General features: G+C 47.4%; 1 protein-coding gene across 1 annotated transcript; it reads right to left on the reverse strand.

Annotated features, from left to right (window-relative positions):
- Positions 1-1,472: 1,472 nt before the first annotated feature.
- On the reverse strand, positions 1,473-26,359 carry LOC307096452 (arylsulfatase L-like). Its single transcript, XM_079766078.1, is given in 12 exon segments — positions 1,473-1,929; positions 1,931-1,974; positions 3,564-3,685; positions 6,550-6,712; positions 7,856-7,990; positions 9,318-9,454; positions 10,221-10,644; positions 11,814-11,936; positions 14,266-14,387; positions 15,938-16,096; positions 17,136-17,182; positions 26,022-26,359. Coding segments are annotated over 11 exon segments (1,779 nt in total). The 5' UTR covers positions 17,159-17,182; positions 26,022-26,359; the 3' UTR covers positions 1,473-1,602.
- Positions 26,360-26,413: the final 54 nt, after the last annotated feature.

A 26,413-nucleotide genomic window follows, 5' to 3' on the forward strand; every position in this document is an offset into this window, starting at 1 on the left:
GGGAATCATGGATCAGCTGCCTCCTGCCCGGCTGGATCCCCAGTGTGGGGCGTGCAGGAGGCAGCCCATCCCTGATGTTTCTCTCTATCCCACTCCCTTCCTCTCTCTCTGAAAATCAGTAAAAAATAAAATAAGATAGGGTCACGGAGTGGCCAGATGATGATGATCTCTGAACGCATAACCATCTGGCCACTCCGTGTCTGTCCTATAGAATAAAAGGCTAATATGCAAATGGTCCCCTCGACCAGGAGTTTGACCAGCAGGCAGGCCGACCAACCGCCCAATGTCCCCTCCCCCTGGCCAGGCTGGCCGGACCCCACCCATGCACGAATTCATGCACCGAGCCTCTAATATATATATATATACACACACACACTGAGTGGCCAGGTTATTATGCATCCAGAGATCATCATCATCTGGCCACTCAGTGTGTGTGTGTGTATTTAATTTGACTTTTGCAACAATTAAATAGTGTAAGTAGCCGGCGGGCGTGGCTCAGTGGTTGAGCATCAACCTAAGAACCAGGAGGTCAGGGTCCGATTCCCCGTCACGGCACAGGCCTGTGCCGGGGTTGTGGGCTCCATCCTAGTGGGGGGCGTGCAGGAGGCAGCCAGTCCATGATCCTCATCACGGATGTTTCTCTCTCCCCCTCCCTTCCTCTCTCTGAAATCAATAAAAAAAATATATTAAAAACAAGAAAAAAACGACGAATCTACGTTCTTTAATGTCGGTCCCATCCCGTCCGCGTCAGAGCCACTGTGTCCCCGTGGTCTCTATACATGTGACCTCCGATCTTGAACTCTATGGGGAGGAAGAAGCAGGCTTTGGGGTGGGGGGGGGGGATCCTAGGGGGCGGGGCGACTTGGCATTGTCCTGGGGACCTTTGTCCGGAGAGCCCAGTAGCAGGAGGAGGTTGGCTTGCCACTTGCCTGTGGATTCGCTCGCCTGTTGAATTACTTGCCTGTTGCCTCATTCATTGGCTTGTTGCGTCACTCGCCTGTTGAATGACTTGCCTGTTGCGTCATTGGCCTGTTGCGTCATTGGCCTGTTGCACACTGAGGCCTGTTGAATGATTCGCCTGCTGCGCCGCCGCCCGCCCGTTGCGTCACTGGCCTGTTGCGTCACTCTGTTGCGTCACGCTCTTATTGCATTACCAGCTGCATCGCTGTCCTGTTGCGCAGCCCGCCCGTTGCGTCATTGGACTGTTGCGTCACTCTGTTGCGTCAGTCGCCTGTTGCATCACTTCCCTGTGGATTCACTCGCCTGTTGCACACTGAGGCCTGTTGAATGATTCGCCTGTTGCATCATGCACTTGTTGCATGACCAGTTGCGTCACCGGCCTGTTGCGTCACCAGCCTGTTGCGTCACTCCCGCGCTGCGTGGCCTGGGCAGCCCTCAGGGGCACCTTTTACCAAATGGAGATCGCCCAGGACGGTCCCATCGCCTCCAGCTCTTGTTAGCTTCGGCCCAGCTCTCCCGCGCGCCCCCCCCCACCCACCCATGGGTGCCTGGCCTCTGATTCCATCCCCGATGATGGATGGATGGATGGATGGATGGATGGATGGATGGAGAGGTCCCCGCCCCAGGCACCCAGGCGCACGGTCACTGCGCGCCCCCCGCTTCCCGGTCGCACGCGCAGTAGGGGGGCGCCCCGCAGCAGGGCTGCAGCCAGGGCCTCCAGCGGTTGCGGGGCGCGTCCAGCTGCCAGGCCGCGGGGGGAGCGCGCAGGAGGGTCCGCCGGTGGCTCTCCACGGCGCGCGCCACGCGCTCCAGGACCTGGGAGAACGCGGGCTCCGTGTCCGGCGCCAGGGCGCGGGCCTCCGAGGGGTCCCTGGAGAGGTCGTAGAGCAGAGGCGGGTCGTGGCGCGTCACCCCGGGGCCGGAGCAGGGGCAGACCCCGCGCCCGTAGCAGGCGCCGGCGCCCGGGGGGGTGGAAGGTGGGCGTCTGGTAATGCACCTTCCAGATGGCTCCCCCTGGGGGCGAGAGAGGAGAATTGCAATGCGCCCCGGCTGGTGTGGCTCCGTGGTTAGAGCCACGACCTGCCGAAGGGTCCTGGGTTCATTCCCGGTCAAGGGCACATGCCCCAGATACAGGCTCCATCCCCAACCGGTAGGGGGCGGGCAGGAGGCAGCTGATGGATGTTTCTCTCCCTCTCCCTCTCTGTAAAAAAATCAATAAAATATATTGAAAAAAAAAGAATCCCAGGGCACCGGCTGGTGTGGCTCAGTGGTTAGAGCGCAGGCCTGCAGGACGGAAGGGTCCTGGGTTCGATTCCCGGTCAAGGGCACATGCCCCAGATACAGGCTCCATCCCCAACCGGTAGGGGGCGGGCAGGAGGCAGCTGATGGATGTTTCTTTTCTTTTTAAAAAAATATATTTTATTGTTTTTTACAGAGAGGAAGGGAGAGGGAGAGAGAGACAGAAACATCGATGAGAGAGAAACATCCATCAGCTGCCTCCTGCACGCCGCCACCTGGGGATGTGCCCGCAACCAAGGTCCATGCCCTTGACCAGGAATCGAACCCGGGACCCTTGAGTCCGCAGGCCGACGCTCTATCCACTGAGCAACACCGGTCAGGGCTGATTGATGTCTCTAACTCTCCCTCTCCCTCTCTGTAAAAAATTAATAAAGTATTTTTTTAAAAAAAAGAATCACAGGGCACCCGGCTGGTGTGGCTCAGTGGTTAGAGCGCAGGCCTGCGGGACGGAAGGGTCCCGGGTTCGATTCCCCGGTCAAGGGCACATGCCCCGGTTGCAGGCTCCATCTCCAACAAATAGGGGGCGTGCAGGAGGCAGCTGATTGGTGATTCTCTCTCATCATGGATGTTTCTCTCTCTCTCTCCCTCTCTAAAAAAAAAATCAATAAACATTAAAAAAATAATAATAATCACAGAGAAAGAGGAGGCTGAGCTGGAGAGGAGGGTGACCCACAGTGGCCAGAAGATGAAAACAGGGTGAATGTCCATCAAAGAATGGGTGAATGGAGAATGTGCGTGGGGTCCGGCCACACCGTGGAATAGTACGCAGCCATGAAAAAGGACGGAGGCTGCCCGGCTGGCATAGCTCAGTGGTTGAGCGTCGACCCAGGAACCAGGAGGTCAGGGTTCGATTCCCGGTCAAGGGCACATGCCCGGGTTGTGGGCTCCATCCCCAGTAGGGGGCGTGCAGGAGGCAGCCGGTCCGTGATTCTCTCTCCTCGTGGATGTTTCTCTCTCTCTCTCCCTCTCTCTTCCACTCTCTCTAAAAGATCAATGATAAAATACCCTCAGATGATGATTTAAAAAAAAAATCAATAAAGATATATTAAAGTCCTAGCTGGTGTGGCTCAGCGGATAGAGCGTCGGCCTGCGGACTCAGGGGTCCCGGGTTCGATTCCTGGTCAAGGGCATGTACCTTGGTTGCGGGCACATCCCCAGTGGGGGGCGTGCAGGAGGCAGCCGATGGATGTTTCTCTCTCATCGATGTTTCTAACTCTCTCTCCCTCTCCCTTCCTCTCTGTAACAAATCAATAAAATATATTTTAAAAAAATGAAAGGGGGGGGCCGCCCCCCAGGTCACTCACGGTCCCGCTGGTGCCACCGGACGGCGTGCAGGAACGTCTCGCAATAATGCATCAGGAACTCGTGGTCCGAGCGCGGGGCGGTCCCCAGCATCAGGGGCAGGAGGTCCCGGCCGTCCATCACCCTGCGGACAGCACCGGGGAGACACAAGGTTTGGGGGGCGCCTGCTCGGGCGTGTGCGTGGGAAGTCAGCTGAGAGGTTCAGGGGTGCAGCCAGCCCCCTGCTCGCCTGCCAAGAGCATCTTGGATTAAATGCTCACCAGGCAACAGATGGCTCAGCTGATGTCCAATACACAGACCGTGTGGCTCAGTGGTTGAGCGTCGACCTGTGAACCAGGAGGTCACGGGTTCGATTCCCGGTCAAGGGCACAGGCCCGGGTTGTGGGCTCGATCCCCAGTAGGGGGCGTGCAGGAGGCAGCCGGTCCGTGATTCTCTCTCGTTTTTTTAAAAATATATTTTATTTTATTTTATTTTAATTTTATTTTTTAAAATATATTTTATTGATTTTTTTACAGAGAGGAAGGGAGAGGGAGAGAGAGTTAGAAACATCGATGAGAGAGAAACATCCATCAGCTGCCTCCTGCATGCCCCCCTACTGGGGATGTGCCCGCAACCAAGGTACATGGTCTTGACCGGAATCGAACCCGGGACCCTTCAGTCCGCAGGCCGACGCTCTATCCACTGAGCCACACCCGTCAGGGCTCTCTCATTGTTGATGTTTCTCTCTCTCTCTTTCCCCTTCCCTGAAATCAATAAGGATATTGTTTTAAAAATTAAATTATTAAAAACATGTTAAAAAATAAATAAAATGAAATAGATGTGTGTATTACGTATGTACTAGAGGCCTGATGCATGAAATTCCTGCAAGGGGCTCGGCCGGAAGGTCATCAGAAGGATGTTCGGAAGGTCGTCCGGCTGTTCGGTCTCATTAGCATATTAGCTCTTTATTATATAGGATGGCATCATTTAATTATTTATTCGTCTCTAGTCTCTTAAGGTTACGGAATACTTTTATTTCCTTTCTACTTCTCCCCATATTCTCTACATGCCTTAAGAGGAGAAAAGCTGCCGAAACCGGTGTGGCTCAGTGGATAGAGCGTCGGCCTGGGGACTCAAGGGTACTGGGTTCTATTCCGGTCAAGGGCATGTACCTTGGTTGCGGGCACATCCCCAGTGGGGGGCGTGCAGGAGGCAGCTGGTCGATGTTTCTCTCTCATCGATGTTTCTAACTCTCTATCCCTCTCTCTTCCTCTCTGTGAAAAATCAATAAAATATATTTTACAAAAAAGAAAAGAGGAGAAAAGCTGAAGTCATATACAATTTTTACACCACGTTGAATCAAAAGTACTTGCTTGCCCGGCCGGTGTGGCTCAGTGGTTGAGCGTCGACCTAGGAACCAGGAGATCAGGGTTCGAATCCTGGTCAAGGGCACATGCCCGGGTTGCGGGCTCCATGCCCAGTAGGGGGCGTGCAGGAGGCAGCCGATCCATGATTCTCTCTCATCATGGATGTTTCTCTCTCTCTCCCCCCTCTCCCTTCCTCTCTCTGAAATCAATAAAAAATATCTATATCTATATCTATATCTATATCTATATCTATCTATATCTATCTATATCTATATCTATCTATATATTTAAAGTACTTTCTTAAAAGTGGTAGATTGTTAGATTTTTTTTCCATGACAATGGCCTTTATAATAAAACTAGAGGCCGGTGCATGAAATTCGTGCACGGACAGGGTCCCTAGGCCTGGCTGGCGATCAGGGCTGATCTGTGGGGTGACCGGTGGGGCAATCGGCGGACCCCTCTGGCACCCGCCGTGGCTGGCCTGGGGCCTGCGGGCTGTGGGCAGCTCCTGCATTGAGCGTCTGCCCCCTGGTGGTCAGTGTGTGTCATAGCGACTGGTCGTTCCGCCGTTTGGCCGATTTGCATATTAGGCTTTTATTATATAGGGTGGGCCCTATTTACCAGCCAGAAGAAAGGAAATACATCTATTTATTTATTTTTGTTGTTTTTTTTTTTTTTGTATAAAATAAAGCAGACACTGCCCTAGCCGGTGTGGCTCAGTGGATAGAGCGTCAGCCTGCGGACGGAAGGGTCCCGGGTTCGATTCCGGTCAAGGGCACATGCCCGGGTTGTGGGCTCGATCCCCAGTAGGGGGCGTGCAGGAGGCAGCCGATCCATGATTCTCTTTCGTCATGGATGTTTCTCTCCCTCTCTCTCTCTGAAATAAATTAGCAATATATTTTTTATAAAATCTATACTAATAACAGGGCAATATGCTAATGAGACCGGACGTCTTCCGGACGTCCTTCAGGACAAAGCCATGGTGGAGGGGGCCAAGGCAGAGGTGGTTAGCGGCGATCAGGCCTGCAGGGGAGGGCAGTTAGGGGGGACCAGGCCTACAGGGGAGGGCAGTTAGGTGGGACCAGGCCTGCAGGGGAGGGCAGTTAGGGGTGACCAGGCCTGCAGGGGAGGGCAGTTAGGGGTGACCAGGCCTGCAGGGGAGGGCAGTTAGGGGCTACCAGGGAAACAGGGTAGAGCAGTTGGGGGAGATCAGGCCGGCAGGGGAGGGCAGTTAGGGGTGATCAGGCCGGCAAGGGGGAGCAGTTAGGGGTGATCAGGCTGGCAGGGGAGAGCAGTTAGGGGCAATCATGCAGGCAGGCAGGTGAGCTGTTAGGATCCAGCGGTCCCGGATTGCGAGAGGGGTGTCCGACTGCCGGTTTGCCCGCCAAGGGGTCCCGGATTGCAGAGGGTGCAGGCCGGGTCTGAGGGTCACCTCCCCTTCCCCCCCCCTCCCCATGCACAAATTTCGTGCACCGGGCCTCTAGTATGGAAAATAAAATAAAGCTGATACTTAATCCCAGTATAAACTGACAGGAACCCCGAGTCCATTTCCCCGACCCTGACTTCACGTACACTCTACGTCACATACATGTTCTCTGTATGCAACATTGAATTGTTGATTTGGGACGGGCTGCTCGGTACCTGTCCTGGGGCGTCTCTCCGCCCCCCAGCTGGACCACGGTGGGGAACACGTCCATCAGGCTGGTCGGCTCGTGGACCTCCCGGCCGGCGGGCAGCACCCCGGGCCACCGGAATATCCCGGGGACACGGATCCCGCCTTCCCAGCCCCCCATGCCTTTGCCACCTGGAAGGAGATGACATCATTAGGAATCGCCAGGTGACGGTCCAGTCTATTTTTATTTTATTTCATTTTTTAAAATACGTTTTTATTGATTTTTTCTTTTTTATTTTAGAGAGAGAGAGAGGAAGGGAGAGGGATAGAGAGATAAAAACATCGATGAGAGAGGAACATCGATGAGCTTCCCTCTGCAAGACGGGTCCTGCAAACCGGGCATGTGCCCTGACCAATGTAACACAAGAGTCTAGAAATTGTCAAATGTGTTGGACAGAAACAGGAAAGAAACAGGCAGGCAGGGGAGCAGTTAGGGGTGATCAGGCCGGCAGGCAGAGTGGTTAGGGGCGATCAGGCTGGCAGGGGAGGGCAGTTAGGGGCTATCAGGCAGGCAGGGGAGCAGTTAGGGGCGATCAGGCAGGCAGAGTGGTTAGGGGCGATCAGGCAGGCAGGGTTGGGCAGTTAGGGGCCTCAGGCAGGCAGGGGAGAAGAGTTAGGGGCAATCAGGCAGGCAGGCAGGCAGAGTGGTTAGGGCGATCAGGCAGGCAGGCAGGCAGATGAGCAGTTAGGAGCCAGCGGTCCCGGATTGCGAGAGGGATGTCCAACCGGCAGTCGGACATCCCCCGAGGGGTCCCGGATTGGAGAGGGAGCAGGATGTGTTGAGGGACCCCCCCCCTCACCCGTGCACGGATTTTGTGCACCGGGCCTCTAGCTCAATAATAAAGATTAAAATAAGAAAAAAAAAAATAGAATCAAATCTGATCATGAGAAATGGTCATTTCTACCCTCGATAGGAAAGCAAACGCCTTGCCCGGCCGGTGTGGCTCAGTGGACAGAGCGTCGGCCTGCGGACTGAAGGGTCCCGGGTTCGATTCCCGGTCAAGGGCACAGGCCCGGGTTGCGGGCTCGATCCCCAGTAGGGGGCGTGCGGGAGGCAGCCGATCCGTGATTCTCTCTCCTCATGGATGTTTCTCTCTCTCTCTCTCCCTCTCCCTTCCTTTCTGAAAATCAGTAAAAATATATTTTAAAAATAATAGAAGAAAAGTCCTTGGTCAGCAGGATTTTCGGTCTTAAAGAGACAGCGCCGTTCCAGGGAAGGGCTGGGACCCGGAGGGAGGACCACCCCCCAGGATTCGGGGGGCCCGGCGCACGTACCCTTATAGATCCCGTTCCAGCCCCCATACTGGTGGGGGCCCAGCTGAGCCTCCAAAGACCCGCCGTGGTCCGACGTAAAGTAAACGAGGGTCTTGTTGGTGAGACCTTCCCTGTCCAGTGCATCAAGGATCCGCCCTGCAAAGAACGGGTGCGTTTGAGCCCATCGACACAGACGACTGTCTGCCCGGCCGGCGTGGCTCCGTGGCTGAGCGTCGACCTAGGAACCGGGAGGTCACGGGTTCGATTCCCGGTCAAGGGCACGTGCCCGGGTTGTGGGCTGGATTCCAAGTAGGGGGCGTGCAGGAGGCGGCGGATGGATGTTTCTCTCTCATCGATGTTTCTAGCTCTCTCTCCCTCTCCCTTCCTCTCTGTAAGAAGAAAATCAATAAAATATATTTTTAAAAAAAGTGGTGGTCTGTCCATACAGTGGAATAGTATACAGCCATGAAAAAGGGAGGGGGTCCAGCCAAATGCAACAGCCTGGGTGGACCTCGAGGGCACGATGGTGACACAGGGCAGACAGAGGAACACGAATGCTATAGGATGTCCTTTATACGTGAATCTAATAAAATTAAAATAAAATAAAATAAAATAAAATAAAATAAAATAAAATAAAATAAAATAAAAAATAAAATAATAAAATAAAATATAAAATAAAATAAATAAAATAAAATAAAATAAAATAAAATATAAAATAAAATAAAATAATATAAAATAAATAAAACAAAATAATAAAATAAAACAAAATAATAAAATAAAATAAAATAAAATAAAATAAAATAAATAAATAAAATAAAATAAAATAAATAAAATAAATAAATAAATAAAATAAAATAATAAAAAATGAAATGTACTAATAAAATAAATAAATAAATAATAAAATAAATAAATAAAATAATAAAATAAAATAATAAAATAATAAAATAAAATAATAAAATAAATAAATAAATAAAATAATAAATAAAATAAAATAAATGAAATGAAATAAAATAAAAATAAAACAAATAAAATATACTAATAAATAAATAAATAAATAAAATAATAAAATAAATAAATAAAATAATAACATAAAATAATAAAATAGATAAATAATAAAACAAATAAATAAAATAAAATAATAAAATAAATGAAATAAAATAAAATAAGATAAAATAAAATAAATGAAATAAAATAATAAAATAAATAAAATAAAATAAGTAAAGTAATAAAACAAATAAAATATACTAATAAAATAAATAAATCAAATAATAAATTAAATTAAATTAAATTAATAAAATAAAATAAATAAAATAATAAAACAAACAAAATATACTAATAAAATAAATAAATAAATAAAATAATAAAATAAATAAAATAATAAAATGATAAATAAAATTAAATAAATTAATAAAATTAATAAAATAATATAAATAAAATGAATAAAATAAATGAAATGAAATGTAACCAGGCCGGAGTGACGTACCCACCATCCAGTCCATCTCCTCGACGTTGTCCCCGTAGAGCCCGTGGCGGCTCCTCCCACGGAAACGCTCCGTGGTGACGAGAGGCGTGTGGACGTGCAGGAAGGACACCAAGAGAAGGAAGGGGCCTTGTCTGTTCCTAGAAATAAATACAACGGGAGCCCAGTCTTTGTTTTTTGTGTTTTTTTTTTGGCGCCCGGCCGGCGTGGCTCAGTGGCTTGAGCGTCGACCTAGGAACCAGGAGGTCAGGGTTCGATTCCCGGTCAAGGGCACATGCCCGGGTTGCGGGCTCCATCCCCAGTCGGGGGCGTGCAGGAGGCAGCCGGTCCGTGATTCTCTCTCCTCATGGATGTTTCTCTCTCTCCCTCTCTACTGAAGATCGAACCCGCAACCCATGCAATATGGGCCCTTGACCAGAATCGAACCCGGGACCCTTCAGTCCGCAGGCTGACGCTCGATCCACTGAGCCACACCGGCCAGGGCTGCATTGATTTTTTAGAGAGAGTGGAAGAGAGTGAGGGAGAGAGAAAGAGTAAGAGAGAGAGAGAGAGAGAGAGAAACATCGATGTGAGAGACACAAAACCCATTGGTCGCCTCCTACACACGCCCTGACCAGGGCTGGGGGTGGAACCTGCCACCGAGGTGCATGGCCCTTGACCGGGAATCGAACCCGGGACCCTTCCGTCTGCGGGCCGACGCTCTATCCACTGAGCCACACCAGCCAGGACCCTCATGGCCCCCGTGAACCAATCCTGTCTCTTTTCTGGGCTGGGCCGGGGCCCACATCACCATTCAAACACTCAGGACAGAAACAAACTTCTCAATATCGTCTCCTCATGAGCCAGAACCCCGAGTCGGACCTGCCGGCCCCCCTCCCCCCGCCCCCGCCGGCCGCCGGCTCTCACCGTTGGACGAAGGACGAGACCTCCCTGAGCATGAGCGACGCCGTCCGGGCCAGGTCCATGGGCTGCTGGGCGATGCCGTGGTTCCTCATCAGGAAGCAGTCCGCGTGCACGATGAGCCCGCCCAGGACGCGCGAAGAGATAAACAACAAGGTGGCCGCCAGGACCGACCAGACGGCGGGCGCCCAGGAGACGGGGAGGAGGCGGGCGCGCTTGGCGGCGGCGAGGGTCAGGGCCGCGCAGGCCGCCAGGCCCACGCAGACGCGGAGCGAGCGCTCCAGGCCGGCGCGCTTCTCCGAAATGTCCCAGCGGGCGCAGTCGCCCATCATGGACAGGGGCATCCCGTAGAAATGGTCGAACCCGTGGTGGAGCGGGTGGTGGCAGTGGTCGGTCGAGGATTCACAGTTGAGGCCCAGGTGCCATTTCCCTAAAAAAGAGAAAAGGGAGGTTTATATGGCCCGGCCGGCGTGGCTCAGGGGTTGAGCGTTGACCTAGGAACCAGGAGGTCAGGGTTCGATTCCCGGTCAGGGCACATGCCCAGGGTTGCAGGCTCGATCCCCAGTAGCGGGCGTGCAGGAGGCAGCCGGTCCGTGATTCTCTGTCATCATTGATGTTTCTCTCTGTCCCTCTCCCTTCTCTCTGAAATCAATAAAAACACAATCCTATATAATAAAAGAGTAATATGCAAATTGACCGTCACTCCAAAACACAAGATGGCTGCCCCCATGTGGTCAATGATGGCTGCCCCCATGTGGACACAAGATGGCCAGCAGGGGAGGGCAGTTGTAGGCGATCAAGCCTGCAGGGGAGGGCAATTGGGAGGGACCAGGCCTGCAGGGGAGGGCAGTTAGGGGTGACCAGGCCTGCAAGGGAGGGCAGTTGGTGGGGGACCAGGCCTGCAGGGGAGGGCAGTTAGGGGGGACCCAGGCCTGCAGGGGAGGGCAGTTGGGGGTGGGGACCAGGCCTGCAGGGGAGGGCAGTTAGGGGTGATCAGGCTGGCAGGGGAAGGCAGTTAGGCATCCATCAGGCTGGCAGGGGAGTGGTTAGGGGGTGATCAGGCTGGCAGGCAGAAGCGGTTAGGGGCAATCAGGAAGGCAGGCAGGTGAGCAGTTGGGAGCCAGCCGTCCCGGATTGTGAGAGGATGTCCGACTGCCCGTTTAGGCCCCATCCTACTGGGACCGGGCCTAAACGGGCAGTCGGACATCCCTCGAGGGTCCTGGATTGGAGAGGGTGCAGGCTGGGCTGAGGGACACCCCCCCCTACTCAGTGCGCGATGTTCTTCTTAGAGCTTAGGAACACACACACCTATCAGTCCCGTGCGAGGAGATAAAGAACAAGGGTGGCAGCAATGATCGACCAGATGAGGGGCACTCACAAGATGGAGAGGAGGTGGGTGCGTCTCCCAGCGGCCAGCAAGGCTGTGCAGGCCGTGATTTGCAAACAGAAGTTGTTTCTCTCTCTCTCTCTCTCTCTCCTCCCCCCCCCACCCTTCTGCTCTCTGAAATCAGTACGAACACAATAAAGAAATACAAAGAGAAAACGATGTTCTTCACAAAGAGAAACGATGTTCTTCTTAGAGCTTGGAGACATACTCACCTATCAATCCCGTGGCGTAGCCCTGGCCTTTCAGGATTTTTGCAAACGTCGTCTCGTTCGCGGGAAGGCCTCCCGGGACCGCCGTCCACTGGAGAACGCGGGAGCCATCGCTGGACACCATGCCTTTCGGAGAATCGTTTTTCAAACACACGGAACCGTCACGCACTGGTTTTTATCCTTTGTCCTTGCCATTTTTTCAGTTAAAAAAAATTTGTGTTTTCCAGTGACAATTCACAGTCGGTATTACACACCAGTGGCCCGGTGCACGGGTCCGTGCACATGGAAAGGGAATTGGTTAGAAGAAAGATTCGCGCGGTCATTACGTTATTGCAAAAAAAAATTACATGTCAACATAGCACATATAATATAGCATTATGAAATTAAAACACGCGTGCGATGGGCACCAGTGAGAGCTTTATATGTATCCCACGTGTGCGAGTCAACATTTATATTTAAGTAGCTAGCGCGCGTCATATGTACCAGCCGGTTGGTCGGCTGGACGGTTGGCTGGACAGATGGTCACTTAGCCTTTTATATATATTGATGAGCTTCGTATGTACAGCATGCTGGTTAGACATGTATATACTTTATAAAGTGAACAGATATATAGAGATGTAGATATAGATATAGAGATGGAGATAGAGATAGAAATAGAGTGATAGATATAAATATAGGTATAGTTATAGATATATAGATGGGTTTAGATATATAGATATAGATAGAGATGTAGATATAGATATATAGATAGAGATAGATAGAAATAGATATAGATATAGATAGATATGTAGATATATGGATATAGATATAGCTATATAGAAATAGATATAGATAGATATGTAGATATATGGATATAGATATATAGAAATAGATATAGACATAGTTATAATAGCTATATATAGATATAGAGGTAGAAATAGAGAGATAGATATAGATATAGGTAGAGATACAGATACATATAGATATAGGTATATCGATATAGGTATAGATAGACATGTAGATATAGATATATAGCTAGAGATAGATATAGAGATAGGTATAGATAGAGATAGATATAGATATATAGATAGATATGGACATAGATATAGATATATAGATGTAGATAGAGATATATAGATATAGATAGATATAGATAGAGGTATATAGATAGATATAGATATATCACACCTTTATGCACTCATATATTGATGGGAATATTTTTTATCATTATTATTAGGATCAAGTTTAGAATATGGGGTGAGCCCTGGCCAGGTGGCTAGGTTGGTGGGAGCGTCGTCCCGTACACCACAAGGGGGCGGGTTTGATTCCCGGTCAGGGCACACACCTCGGTTTCGTGTTTGACCCCCAGTTGGGGTACGTGGGGTGTATATGGGAGGCAACCGATGGATGTTTCTCTCCCTCTTTCTCTCTCCCTTCCTCTCTCACTAATAATCGATAAAAATATAACCTTGGATAAGGATTAAAAATAAGTATATGGGGCCCTAGCTGGTGTGGCTCAGTGAATAGAGTGTCGGCCTGCGGACTGAAGGGTCCTGGGTTCGATTCCTGGTCAAGGGCATGTACCAGGGTTGTGGGCTCCATCCCCAGTAGGGGGCGTGCAGGAGGCAGCCGATCCGTGATTCTCTCTCATCAGGGATGTTTCTATCTCTCTCTCCCTCTCCTTTTCTCTCTGAAATCAATCAATCAATCAATATATATATATATATATATATATATATATATATATACATATATATATATATATACAGTATATCCTATAGAATGAAAGGCTAATATGCAAATTGTCCCCTCGACCAGGAGGTCGACCAGCAGGCAGGCCGGCCAACCGCCCACGTCCCCTCCCCCTGGCCAGGCTGGCCGGACCCCACCCATGCACGAATTCATGCACCGGGCCTCTAATATATATATATATATATATATATATATATATATATATATATATATATACACACACACACACACACACACACACACACAGACACATTGAGTGGCCAGATTATTATGCATTCAGAGATCATAATAATCTAGCTACTATATATATATATATATATATATATATATATATATATACATATATATATATATATTATATATATATATATATGGGATTTGGATCATTCTTTGCCACTGTATTGGATGACCCACAGTTTATGTTTATTTATTTATTTAAAAATATTTTTATTGATTTCAGAGAGAGGAAGGGAGAGGGAAAGAGAGAAACATCCATGATGAGAGAGAATCATGGACCGGCTGCCTCCTGCACGCCCCCTAGTGGGGATGGAGCCCACAACCCGGGCCTGTGCCCTTGACCAGGAATCGAACCCTGGCCTCCTGGTTCCTAGGTTGACGCTCAACCCCTGAGCCACGCCGGCCAGGCAGGACCCGCAGTTTCACGCCCGAATGAGAGACGTCAGAGGGAGCGTGGCTCAGTGGTTAGACACAAGGAGGGACTCACCGGATCGCACAGGGTACCTGCCCGTCAGGAAGGCGGCTCGGCTTGGGGTGCAGACGGAAGCCGCGGCGAGGTGCTGGGTGAGCCGCACGCCCTCCTGGGCGAGGCGGTTGATGTTTGGGGTCCTGTGGGAGGGAAACGAGAATCATTTCCTTCCTTCAGCAAAGAAAACAGGGTTTCCCCATCAATATCGGAGGGTCATCCTTGGATACATGAAGGTGGCCCGGCCAGGGTGGCTCAGGGGTTGAGCATCGACCTGTGAACCAGGAGGTCAGGGTTCGATTCCCGGTCAAGGGCACATGCCCGGGTTGTGGGCTCGATCCCCAGTAGGGGGCATGCAGGAGGCAGCCGATCCATGATTCTCTCTCATCATGGATGTTTCTCTCTCTCTCTCCCCTCTCCCTTCCTCTCTGAAATCAATAAAAATGTATATAAAAAAATAAAAAATCATACATTGGTTGTGTTGGGCTTTATGGCTGAAGGTTGAATGACATGGATATACCTGTGTGAATTAGGGTTAGGGTCTGGGGAATACGAAAATCTCTCATTTTTTTTCTGAAAACCTGAAAAAAAATCTATTAAAAAAAATAGCCCGACCGGCGTGGCTCAGTGGTTGAGCATCGACCTAAGAACCAGGAGGTCACGGTTCAATTCCCAGTCAAGGGCACATGCCCGGGTTGCGGGCTCCATCCCCAGTAGGGGGCGTGCAGGAGGCAGCCGGTCCATGATTCTCTCTCATCATCGGTGTTTTTTTTCCTCTCTCTCTCCCTCCTCCTTTTCTTGCTGTCTAAAATTAATAAAAACATGCCAATCTTATGTTTTTAAAATATATTTTCATTTAAAATCGAACCGTGACCTCCTGGTTCATAGGTTGATGCTCAACCACTGAGGAACACCAGCCGGGAAAAACATGCTAATCTTAAGAAAAAAATAAGAAAGAAAGAAAGAAAGAAAGAAAGAAAGAAAGAAAGAAAGAAAGAAAGAAAGAAGAAAGAAAGAAAGAAAGAAAGAAGGAAGGAAGGAAGGGAGGAAGGGAGGGAGGGAGGGAGGAAGGAAGGAAGGAAGGAAGAAGGAAGGAAGGAAGGAAGAAAGAAAAAGAAACATAGAAAGAAGTAAAGAATAAGAAAAAATGAAAAAGATAGACAGAAAGAAGGAAAAAAGACAAAGAATGAAAAAAGAAAAAGAAAGAAATAAAGAAAAAAAGATGGAAAAAAGAAAGAAGGAAAGAAAAGAAACGTAGAAAGAAAAGAAAAATGAAAGAAAAAGACACAAAGAAAGAAAGAAAAAAGACAGAAAGAAAGAAGGAAAGAACGAGAACGAAAAAGAAAGAAAATAAACAAAAAGGAAAGATAGAAAGAGAGAGAGAAAGAAAAAAGACAAAAAATGTAAAAAGAAAAAAAGAAGGAAGAAAGAAAGAGAAAGAAAGAAAGAAAGAAAGAAAGAAAGAAAGAAAGAAGGAAGGAAAGAAAGGAAGAAAAGTTGCCCCCGCATGGGACGCATTTGAGCTGGAGATGTTGCGAGCCCGTGAAGATAGCGGGATGCGGGGTGTTTAGGGGTGTGTGAAGAATTCTCTTAACATCTGCCTTGTCTATTTCCAGGGTCAGAGGCATCGTCAGGGGTCCCCCCCATTTGGGGCAACACTCGGCGAGGGGGCGGGGGATGCTCTCTTTCTTGCCTGATGGTGTTGTTGCCATAGCAGCCGATATCCCCAATGCCAAGGTCATCCGCCATCAGCAGAAGGATGTTGGGACGCGAGCCGGATACATCCCCACCGTCGGTCGGCCTCGAACCCAGGATGCCGATGGTCACAGCCAGCCAGGCCCTGCAGAGCAAGCTGACAAAGCCATGCTTAGCGTTTCTTTCTTTCTTTCTTTTTTCCTCATTGATTTCAGGGAGGGAGAGAGAGAGAGTGACATAGAAACATCCACGATGAGAGAGAATGATGGGTCGGCTGCCTCCTGCACGCCCCCCACTGGGGATCGAGCCCACAACCAGGGCCTGTGCCCTGACCAGGAATCAAACCCGGGACCCTTCAGTCCGCAGGCCGATGCTCTATCCATTGAGCCACACCAGCTACAGCTAAATCATACTTTTAAATATATTTTTACTAGAGGCCCGGTGCACGGATTCGTGCACCAGTGGGGTCTCTCTCCCTGGCCTGCAGGATCGGGCTAAAACCGGCTCTCCGACATTCCCGAGGGGTCCCAGATTGCGAGAGGGCGCAGGCCAGCCCGAGGGACCCCACCGGTGCACGATAGGGGCCGGGAGGGACGCGGGAGGTTGGCCAGCCAGGGAGGGACCGTGGGAGGGCTCCAGGGCGTGTCCGGCCCGTCTCGCTCAGTCCCGATCGGCCGGACCCCAGCTGCAAGCTAACCTACTGGTCAGAGCGTCTGCCCCCTGGTGGTCAGTGCACGTCATAGCGACTGGTCAACCAGTCGACTGTCTGCCCCCTGGTGGTCAGTGCACGTCATAGCGAGCGGTTGAGCAACCTTAGCATATCATTAGCATATTACGCTTTGATTGGTTGAACAGCCGACTGGTCAACCAGACACTTAGCATATTAGGCTTTTATTCTATAGGATTGATTTCAGAGAGGAAGAGAGAGCGAGAGAGAGATAGAAAACATCAACGATGAGAGAGAATCATGGACCGGCTGCCTCCTGCACGCCCCCTACTGGGGATCGAGCCCACAACCCTGGCACGTGCCCTTGACCGGGACTCGATCACGGGACCTCCTGGTTCCTAGGTCGACGCCCAACCCACTGAGCCACAAGCAATACACCTCGTTGTTATTGGTGCATTTGGTAACAGGGACATGGAGACATGCAGAGGCCGAAATGGGAGACTTGTGACTGCATCACGTCCCTTCTTACCTGGAACATTCCGGATGTAACATGGTCTCCTTCTCTCTTCTTATGTCCTGTGAGGAGGAAAGAGATTCGTCATCACACAGGAGGCCGATCCATGATTCTCTCTCATCATGGATGTTTCTCTCTCTCTCTCCCTCTCCCTTCCTCTCTGACATCAATAAAAAAATACATGGAGCGGCCAGATTATGATGATCTCTGAACGCATAATCATCTGGCCACTCCGTGTCTGTCCTATAGAATAAAAGGCTAATATGCAAATGGTCCCCTCGACCGGGAGTTCGACCAGCAGGCAGGCCGGCCGACCGCCCACGTCCCCTCCCCCTGGCCAGGCTGGCCGGACCCCACCCATGCACGAATTCATGCACCGGGCCTCTAACATATATATATATATACACACACTGAGTGGGCAGGTTATTATGCGTTCGGAGATCATAATAATCTGGCCACTCATTGTACATCTATGAAGAAAGAAAATTATACTTCAAATCCTTTTATTCTTGAAATAGCAATGTTTATTGCAGGCAACATTATCATATTTGAGATCGTTTTTCTTGAAATATTAAGGCTTATTGCATGTAACATGATTATATTTAAAATCATTTTTCTTGAAATAAAAATAAAAATAAATTCAAACAAACAAACAAAAGATAAAAACAAAACACTGCCCTAGCCTGTTTGGCTCAGTGGATAGAGCGTCGGCCTGCGGACTGAAGGGTCCCGGGTTCGATTCCCAGTCAAGGGCACAGGCCCGGGTTGCGGGCTCCATCCCCAGTAGGGGGCGTGCAGGAGGCAGCCGATCCATGATTCTCTCTCCTCATGGATGTTTCTCTCTCTCTCCCCCCCCTCCCTTCCTCTCTGAAATCAATAAAAATATATTTAAAAATATCCTATAGAATAAAAGCCTAATATGCAAATTGTCCCCTTGACCGGGAGTTCGACCAGGAGTTCTAACAGGGGGGCGGGGCATGCTGGCCAACCACCCTTGGCCCCTCCCCCCAGCTGGCCCCACCCCTGACAGGCCCCGATTGGTGCTGAGCTGGCTGGACCCCACCAGGGCATGAATTTGTGCACCTGGCCTCTAGTATATATATTTAAAAAAAAAAAAAAGTTGACAACCTTAAAAAAAACAAGAGGAAAACGAGAAAACATTTTAAATTATTGATTTCTATTCTATTTTTTAATGATAATTTAAAAAAAATATTGATTTATTAAATTTTGGTTGGGAAAGTGGGCGGCAGCGTCTTATACACGGAAAAATATGGTATATTTACCTTTTGCACTCGGATGTCGAGTGTGACTCGACACGGTGAGCATTAGAATAAAGGAATCGAGAAAAAAGCGAGCGGGTGCAAAGGGTGAAAAAGAAAAGAAAAGAAAGAAGAGAAAAGCAAAGAAAAACAGCCCTGGCCGGTGTGGCTCAGTGGCTAGAGCGTCAACCTGCGGACTGAAGGGTCCCGGGTTCGATTCCGGTCAAGGGCATGGACCTTGGTTGCGGGCACATCCCCGGTAGGGGGCGTGCAGGAGGCAGCTGATCGATGTTTCTCTCTCATCGATGTTTCTGACTCTCTCTCCCTCTCCCTTCCTCTCTGTAAAAAAATCAATAAAATATATTTTTTTTAAAAAAAGAAAAGGAAGAAATCGCGCAGAGAGTAGCTCACAGGGGCCCAGGGATTGGAGGTGGGGGGAGATGAGGTGTGAAGGATACAGACGGGAACCTCGACGGTGAATTAGGTCTGCAGACCGACCGCCTGGACAGCCTTGACCCCGATCCTGTGACACGAACAAACCCCCAAGTGGCCGAGAGAGACGCTGTACGCCAAGAATGGCCGTTCTGGAACATTCCGAAGCTGTTTGCTCTTCCCACACTTGCCGGCCGGTCGCCTTGCGTAACCTCCGAGCATTGCCAACATTTGTACGAGGAAACGCGCACGGCGTTACCTGTCCGTGGCGTCTCGGTCTAAGAAAAGGTACCTCTGGCCCGGCCAGGCCTGGCGGGGCTCCGTGGTTGAGCATGAACCCAGGAACCAGGAGGTCCCGGGTTCGATTCCCGGTCAAGGGCACAGGCCCGGGGTCGTGGGTTCGATCCCCAGTCGGGGGCGTGCAGGGGGCAGCCAGTCCATGATTCTCTCTCATCATGGATGTTTCCCTCTCTCCCTCTCCCTTCCTCTCTGAGATCCATACAAATATTTATAATAATAAAAGGGTAATATGCTAATTAGACCGGCTGTCATTCCAGACGTCATTCCGGACAAAGCCGGGGCCCGAGGGAAGCCAGCCTGGGTCCCGGGTGTCTGAGGGAAGCCGGCGCCGGCAGCCACGGGGGGTGGGGGGGGGGGGGAATCAAGGCCTACACTTGCAGGAATTCTCGTGCATCGGGCCTCTAGCTTTTAAACGAGGAAAAGAGAAGATACTTCCAAGGCGAAATAGAGCCTTTTGATGCAGGAAAAAAAACCCATCATTTTGCCCCGAATTCCGTGCCAAGGGGAGAAGGGTGCCGTCTGCTTTCTGGCTGTGGCCCAGACCCAGGGTGGCTCGCCGGGCGTCAGCGAGACGCGTGGCCCTGCTCCCCGCTGGGATTTTTACCCACAATCCCCTCCTCCTTTTGCAAAATGTCTCAGAACCAACGGCAATCCTATTTCCCTCCCTCCCTCTCTGCTCACTTCTTTTTTTTCATTAAAAATTTTTTTTTTTGTTTTTCTGGTTGCTAATACTGCACCCCACTGGGCCCTATCGGTGCCAGACATTTCCACACTTCATTTTTTTTCCCCCTCAGGGGGATGGGGATTTTATAATCTATTTATATAAAAGCCAACCGACCGGAATGACTGAAATGACCGTGCCCCCCCCCCCCCCCGCCCGGCTGGCCGGCCTGACCCCACCGGTGCATGAATTCGTGCACCGGCCCTCTCGTTTGTAAATAAAATCTCAGTGAGGAATCATGTGGAAAAAAAAATGACAGAAATATCTACTTTATATTGAGTCAAAAAATAAAAAAAATTTCACACACGCTGAAGGTGAATTTTAATGACGAAACAAGAACGGGAATAAAATGCTTTTAAAATAATCTCCATTAGCCCAGCTGGCTGGCTGGCTCAGTGGCTGAGCATGGACCTAGGAACCAGGAGGTCCCGGGTTCGATTCCTGGTCAAGGGCACAGGCCCGGGTTGCGGGCTCCATCCCCAGTAGCAGGCGTGCAGGAGGCAGCCGATCTGTGACTCTCTCTCCTCATGGATGTTTCTCTCTCCCTCTCCCTTCCTCTCTGAAATCAATGAAAACATATTGAAAAAATAAACAAAAAGGACAAATCAAGTCAAAGTTTAAACAAAATAAATTTTAACGCTCAAACAAGAATAGGAATCAAACATTTAAAAATCAACTCCATGGCCCTAGCTGGTATGGCTCAGTGGATAGAGCATCGGCCTGCAGACTGAAGGGTCCCGGGTTCGATTTTGGTCAAGGGCATGTACCTTGGTTGCGGGCATATCCCCAGTAGGGGGCGTGCAGGAGGCAGCTGATGGATGTTTCTCTCTCATTGATGTTTCTGACTCTCTGTCCCTCTCCCTCCCTCTGTGTAAAAAAACAATAAAATATATTAAAAAAATAAAATACTATAATAATATTACATGCACTAAACATTAATACCTCTAGGAAAACAATTCTGAATATGGTAATGTTACATGCAATAAACACCAATTATTCAAGAAAAACGATCTTAAATACAATAATGTTACATGCAATAAACATTAATATTTCAGGAAAAATGATTTTAAATATAGTAATGCCACATGCACTAAACACCAAAGATTCAAGAAAAACTATTTTAAATATAATAATGCTACATGCAATAAACATTAATACCTCAAAAAAATGATTCGGAATATAATAATGCTCCATACAATAAACACCAATTATTCAAGAATAACTACTTTAAATATAATAATATTACATGCAACAAACATTAATACCCCCCAAAATGATTCTGAATATAATAATGCTCCACACAATAAACTAATTACTCAAGAAAAACGATTTTAAATATAATATTACATGCAACAAACATTAATACCCCCCAAAATGATTCTGAGTATAATAATGCTCCACACAATAAACTAATTACTCAAGAAAAACGATTTTAAATATAATAATATTACATGCCACAAACAATAATACCCCCCAAAATGATTCTGAATATAATAATGCTCCACACAATAAACTAATTACTCAAGAAAAACGATTTTAAATATAATAATATTACATGCCACAAACAATAATACCCCCCAAAATGATTCTGAATATAACAATGCTCCACACAATAAACTAATTACTCAAGAAAAACTATTTTAAATATGATATTACATGCAACAAACATTAATACCCCCAAAATGATTCTGAATATAATAATGCTCCACACAATAAACTAATTATTCAAGAAAAACTATTTTAACTATAATAATGTTACATGCAATAAACATTGATATTTCTAGGGAAACTATTTTAAATATATTAATGCTCCATGCACTAAACACCAATGATTCAAGAAAAAAGACCTTAAATAACCAAAATCCCACCACCTGCAGCCAACACGCCTATTGCAAGAATTAAAAGCATTTCAGACACAATAATAAAGAATTATTTTTTTAAAAAAAATTAAAATAAACCATTCCCAGGCCTCACGCACTGCATACCCAGCCATGGGGGGAGGGGGTTTGGGGGGTGCTGGCCGGACAGGCGTGGGGTCCCCTGCTACCCCCCCCCCCCCCCCCCGTCCGTCCCCCCAAAAAGCCGGGGAGGCAGCCACCTGACACGTGAGCAGGCTCCCCTCTTGCAGGAGCTGGAGGCCGGCCTGCCTGCCGGGCCCCACGGCGCATGCGCGGCGGGCGCTGACTCACTCCCCAGCCGCGCCCGGCATCCAGCGCCCCCGGCGGCCTGGCTCAGCGGACAGGGCGCCCGCCTGCGGGACCCAGGGTCCCGGGTTCGGGTCCCTTCAAGGCCAGTTTGCATGCAGGTCAATTAAAAAAATAATTTAAATAAATATGGATAGCTTAAAAGAATAAATACAATGAATTAAATAAAGAATTCCAATTAAAATTCTAATTAAATAATAGAGCTTAGCTTTGGCCTGCGGGACCCAGGGTCCCGGGTTCGGGTCCCCTCCGCGCCCAGGCTGCATGCAGGTCAATTAAGAAAATAATTTAAATAAAATAAATAAAAAGAATTGCAGCAAGCAATTGGATAGCTTAAAAGAATAAATACAATGAATTAAATAAAGAATTCCAATTAAAATTCCAATTAAATAATAGAGCTTAGCTTCGGCCTGCGGACTGGAGGGTCCCGGGTTCGATTCCCTCCGCGCCCAGGTTGTGTGCAGGTCAATAAAATTAATTTAAATAAATTAAAGTCAATAAAAAGAATGGCGGATAGCTTCGGGTCCCCTCCGCGGCCAGGTTGCATGCAGGTCAATTAAGAAAATAATTTAAATAAAATAAATAAAAAGAATTGCAGCAAGCAATTGGATAGCTTAAAAGTAATAAATACAATGAATTAAATAAAGAATTCCAATTAAAATTTCAATTAAATAATAGAGCTTAGCTTCGGCCTGCGGACTGGAGGGTCCTGGGTTCGATTCCCTCTGCGTGCAGGTCAAAAAATAAAATAATTTAAATGAATTAAAGTCAATAAAAAGAATGGCGGATAGCTTAAGAGAATAAATACAATGAATTAAATAAAGAATTCCAATTAAATAATAGAGCTTTGGCCTGCGGGACCCAGGGTCCCGGGTTCGGGTCCCTCAGCGCCCAGGTTGCGTGCAGGTCAAAAAAATAATTTAAATAAATTAAAGTCAATAAAAAGAATGGCGGATAGCTTAAGAGAATAAATACAATGAATTAAATAAAGAATTCCAATTAAATAATAGAGCTTTGGCCTGCGGGACCCAGGGTCCCGGGTTCGGGTCCCCTCCGCGCCCAGGCTGCATGCAGGTCAATTAAGAAAATAATTTAAATAAAATAAATAAAAAGAATTGCAGCAAGCAATTGGATAGCTTAAAAGAATAAATACAATGAATTAAATAAAGAATTCCAATTAAAATTCCAATTAAATAATAGAGCTTAGCTTTGGCCTGCGGACTGAAGGGTCCTGGGTTCGATTCCCTCTGCGTGCAGGTAAAAAAAAAATAATTTAAATAAATTAAAGTCAATAAAAAGAATGGCGGATAGCTTAAGAGAATAAATACAATGAATTAAATAAAGAATTCCAATTAAATAATAGAGCTTTGGCCTGCGGACCCCAGGGTCCCGGGTTCGGGTCCCCCCCGCGCCCAGGTTGCGTGCAGGTCAATTAAAAAAAATAATGTAAATAAATAGAATCAATAAAAAGAACTCCAGCAAGCAATTGGCTCAGGGGTGAATAAAATGATAAGAATTCCAAGTAAAAAGAATTCGATAAATAAAGTGAAAGAATTCCAATTAAATAAAGAATTCCAGCCCCAGCCAAGGAGGGGGGCATGCAGGAGGCAGCCGATCCATGATTCTCTCTCATCATGGATGTTTCTCTCTCTCTGAAATAAATAATAATAATAATAAAAAAATAAATGAATTGCCACCATTTCTATCTCTGAAAACAATAAGCAATATATATATATATATATATATATATATATATATATATATATATATATATCTGTCTCTGTCTCCCTTCCTCTCTGAAACCAATAAAAAACGTATTTTATAGAAAAAAAATATATATATAAGAAACAAGAATTGCAGCCCCAGCCAGTGTGGCTCAGTGGATAGAGCTTCGGCCTGCGGACTGGAGGGTCCCGGGTTCGATTCCCTGAATGCCCAGGTTGTGGGCTCCATCCCCAGTAGGGGGCGTGCAGGAGGCGGCCGATCCATGATTCTCTCCCATCATGGATGGTTCTATCTCTCTCTCCCTCTCCCTTCCTCTCTGAAGTCAATAAAAACAATTCAAATAAATAAAAATCAATAAAAAGAATTTTGGCAATTGCAAATGGGCGCAGTGGGTGGCTTAAAAGAATAAATACAACGAATTAAATAAAGAATCCCAGCCCCCAGCCAGTGTGGCTCAGCGGATAGAGCGTCCGCCTGCGGGCCCCAGGGTCCCGGGTTCGGTTCCCTCAGCGCCCTGGTTATGGGCTCGATTCCCCAGTAGAGATGGGCAGGTCAATAAAAATAATTTAAATAAATTAAAATAAATAAAAAGAATTGCAGCAATTGGCATCACGGATAAATAAAATGAAAGAATTCCAATTAAATAAAGAATTCCAGCCCCAGCCAAGGAGGGGGTCATGCAGGAGGCAGCCGACCCATGATTCTCTCCCATCATGGATGGTTCTATCCCTCTCTCCCTCTCCCTTCCTCTCTCTGAAGTCAATAAAAATAAATTAAATAAATAAAATCAATAAAAAGAATTCCAGCAAGCAATTGGCGCGGTGGATAGCTTAAAAGAATAAATAAAATGAATTAAAGAATTCCAGCCCCCAGCCAGTGGATAGAGCATCGGCCCAGGGACTGCAGGGTCCCGGGTTCGATATCCCATGTCAGGGCACAGGCCCGGGTTGTGGGCTCGATCCCCAGTAGGGGGCGTGCAAGTCAATAAAGATAATTTAAATACATAGAATCAATAAAAAGAATTCCAGCAAGCAATTGGCTCAGGGATAAATAAAATGAAAGAATTCCAATTAAATAAAGAATTCCAGCCCCAGCCAAGGAGGGGGTCATGCAGGAGGCAGCCGATCCATGGTTCTCTCTCCTCATGGATGTTTCTCTCTCTCTCTTTCTCTCTGAAATAAATAATAATAATAAAAAAATAAAATGAACCCATTGCCACCATTTCTATCTCTGAAAACAATACACAATATACATTACTCTCTCTCCATCTCCCTTCCTCTCTGAAACCAATAAAAATACATTTTATATTAAAATATACACACGGAGCGGCCAGATGATGGTGATCTCTGAATGCATAATAATCTGGCCACTCCGTGTCTGTCCTATAGAATAAAAGGCTAATATGCAAATGGTCCCCTCGACCGGGAGTTCGACCAGCAGGCAGGCCGGCCAACCGCCCACGTCCCCTCCCCCTGGCCAGGCTGGCCGGACCCCACCCATGCACGGATTCATGCACCGGGCCTCATATATATATAGATAGATATATAGATGATAGATAGATAGATAGATAGATAGATCTAGATATATATAGATATATAGATATAAATATTAGATAGAGATAGAGATAGAGATGATTAGATATAGATATAGATATAGATGATATAGGTATAGATATAGATGATATAGATATAGATATAGATATAGATATAGATATAGATGATATAGATATAGATATAGATATAGATATAGATATAGGTATAGGTATAGATATAGATATAGATATAGATATAGATATAGATATAGATGATATAGATATAGATATAGATATAGATATAGATATATAGATGATATAGATATAGATATAGATATAGGTATAGATATAGATATAGATATAGATATAGATATAGATATAGATGATATAGATATAGATATAGATATAGATATAGATATAGATATAGATATGGATATGGATATGGATATAGATATGGATATAGATGATATAGATATAGATATAGATAGATATAGATATAGATATAGATATGGATATGGATATGGATATAGATATAGATATAGCTATAGATATAGATATAGATACTGAGTGGCCAGGGTATTATGCGTTCAGAGATCACCCTCATCTGGCCGCTGAGAATACATATAAGAAACAAGAATCCCAGCCCCAGCCGGCGTGGCTCAGTGGATAGAGCGTCGGCCTGCGGACGGCGGGGGGGTCCCGGGTTCGAGTCCCCTCCGGGGCACCTACCTCGGTTGCAGGTGGGTTTGCTCTCACATCGATGTTTCTCTCTGTCTCTGTCTCCTCCCCTCCCTCCCTCTCTCTCTCTCTCTCCCTAAAAACCCCACAGAAGCCAGAGGGCCCTTTAGGGGAGGGCGAAGGCGTTATTTTAGGAAATAAAAAATAAGGAAAAATGTCAAAAGAAGGAAAAGAAACCCGAAATAAGGCGGGGGGAGGAGGAGAGACAGTAACAGGGGCCGGAACGCGGAAAGGCCGAGGATCCAAAGGGCGTTTTCAGGGAGACGGCCGGAATCCTCCGGGCTTTCGGGATCCGCTCTCCCCTAAGGAATGTGTCCCTCTCGCAGGAATGCGGCCTCGGCAAACACTGGCTCCTTTATGCGCCAGGAGCCGGAGCCGCCCGG

This window comes from Cnephaeus nilssonii, assembly GCF_951640355.1.
Source record: "Cnephaeus nilssonii genome assembly, chromosome: Y".
NCBI lineage: Eukaryota > Metazoa > Chordata > Mammalia > Chiroptera > Vespertilionidae > Cnephaeus > Cnephaeus nilssonii.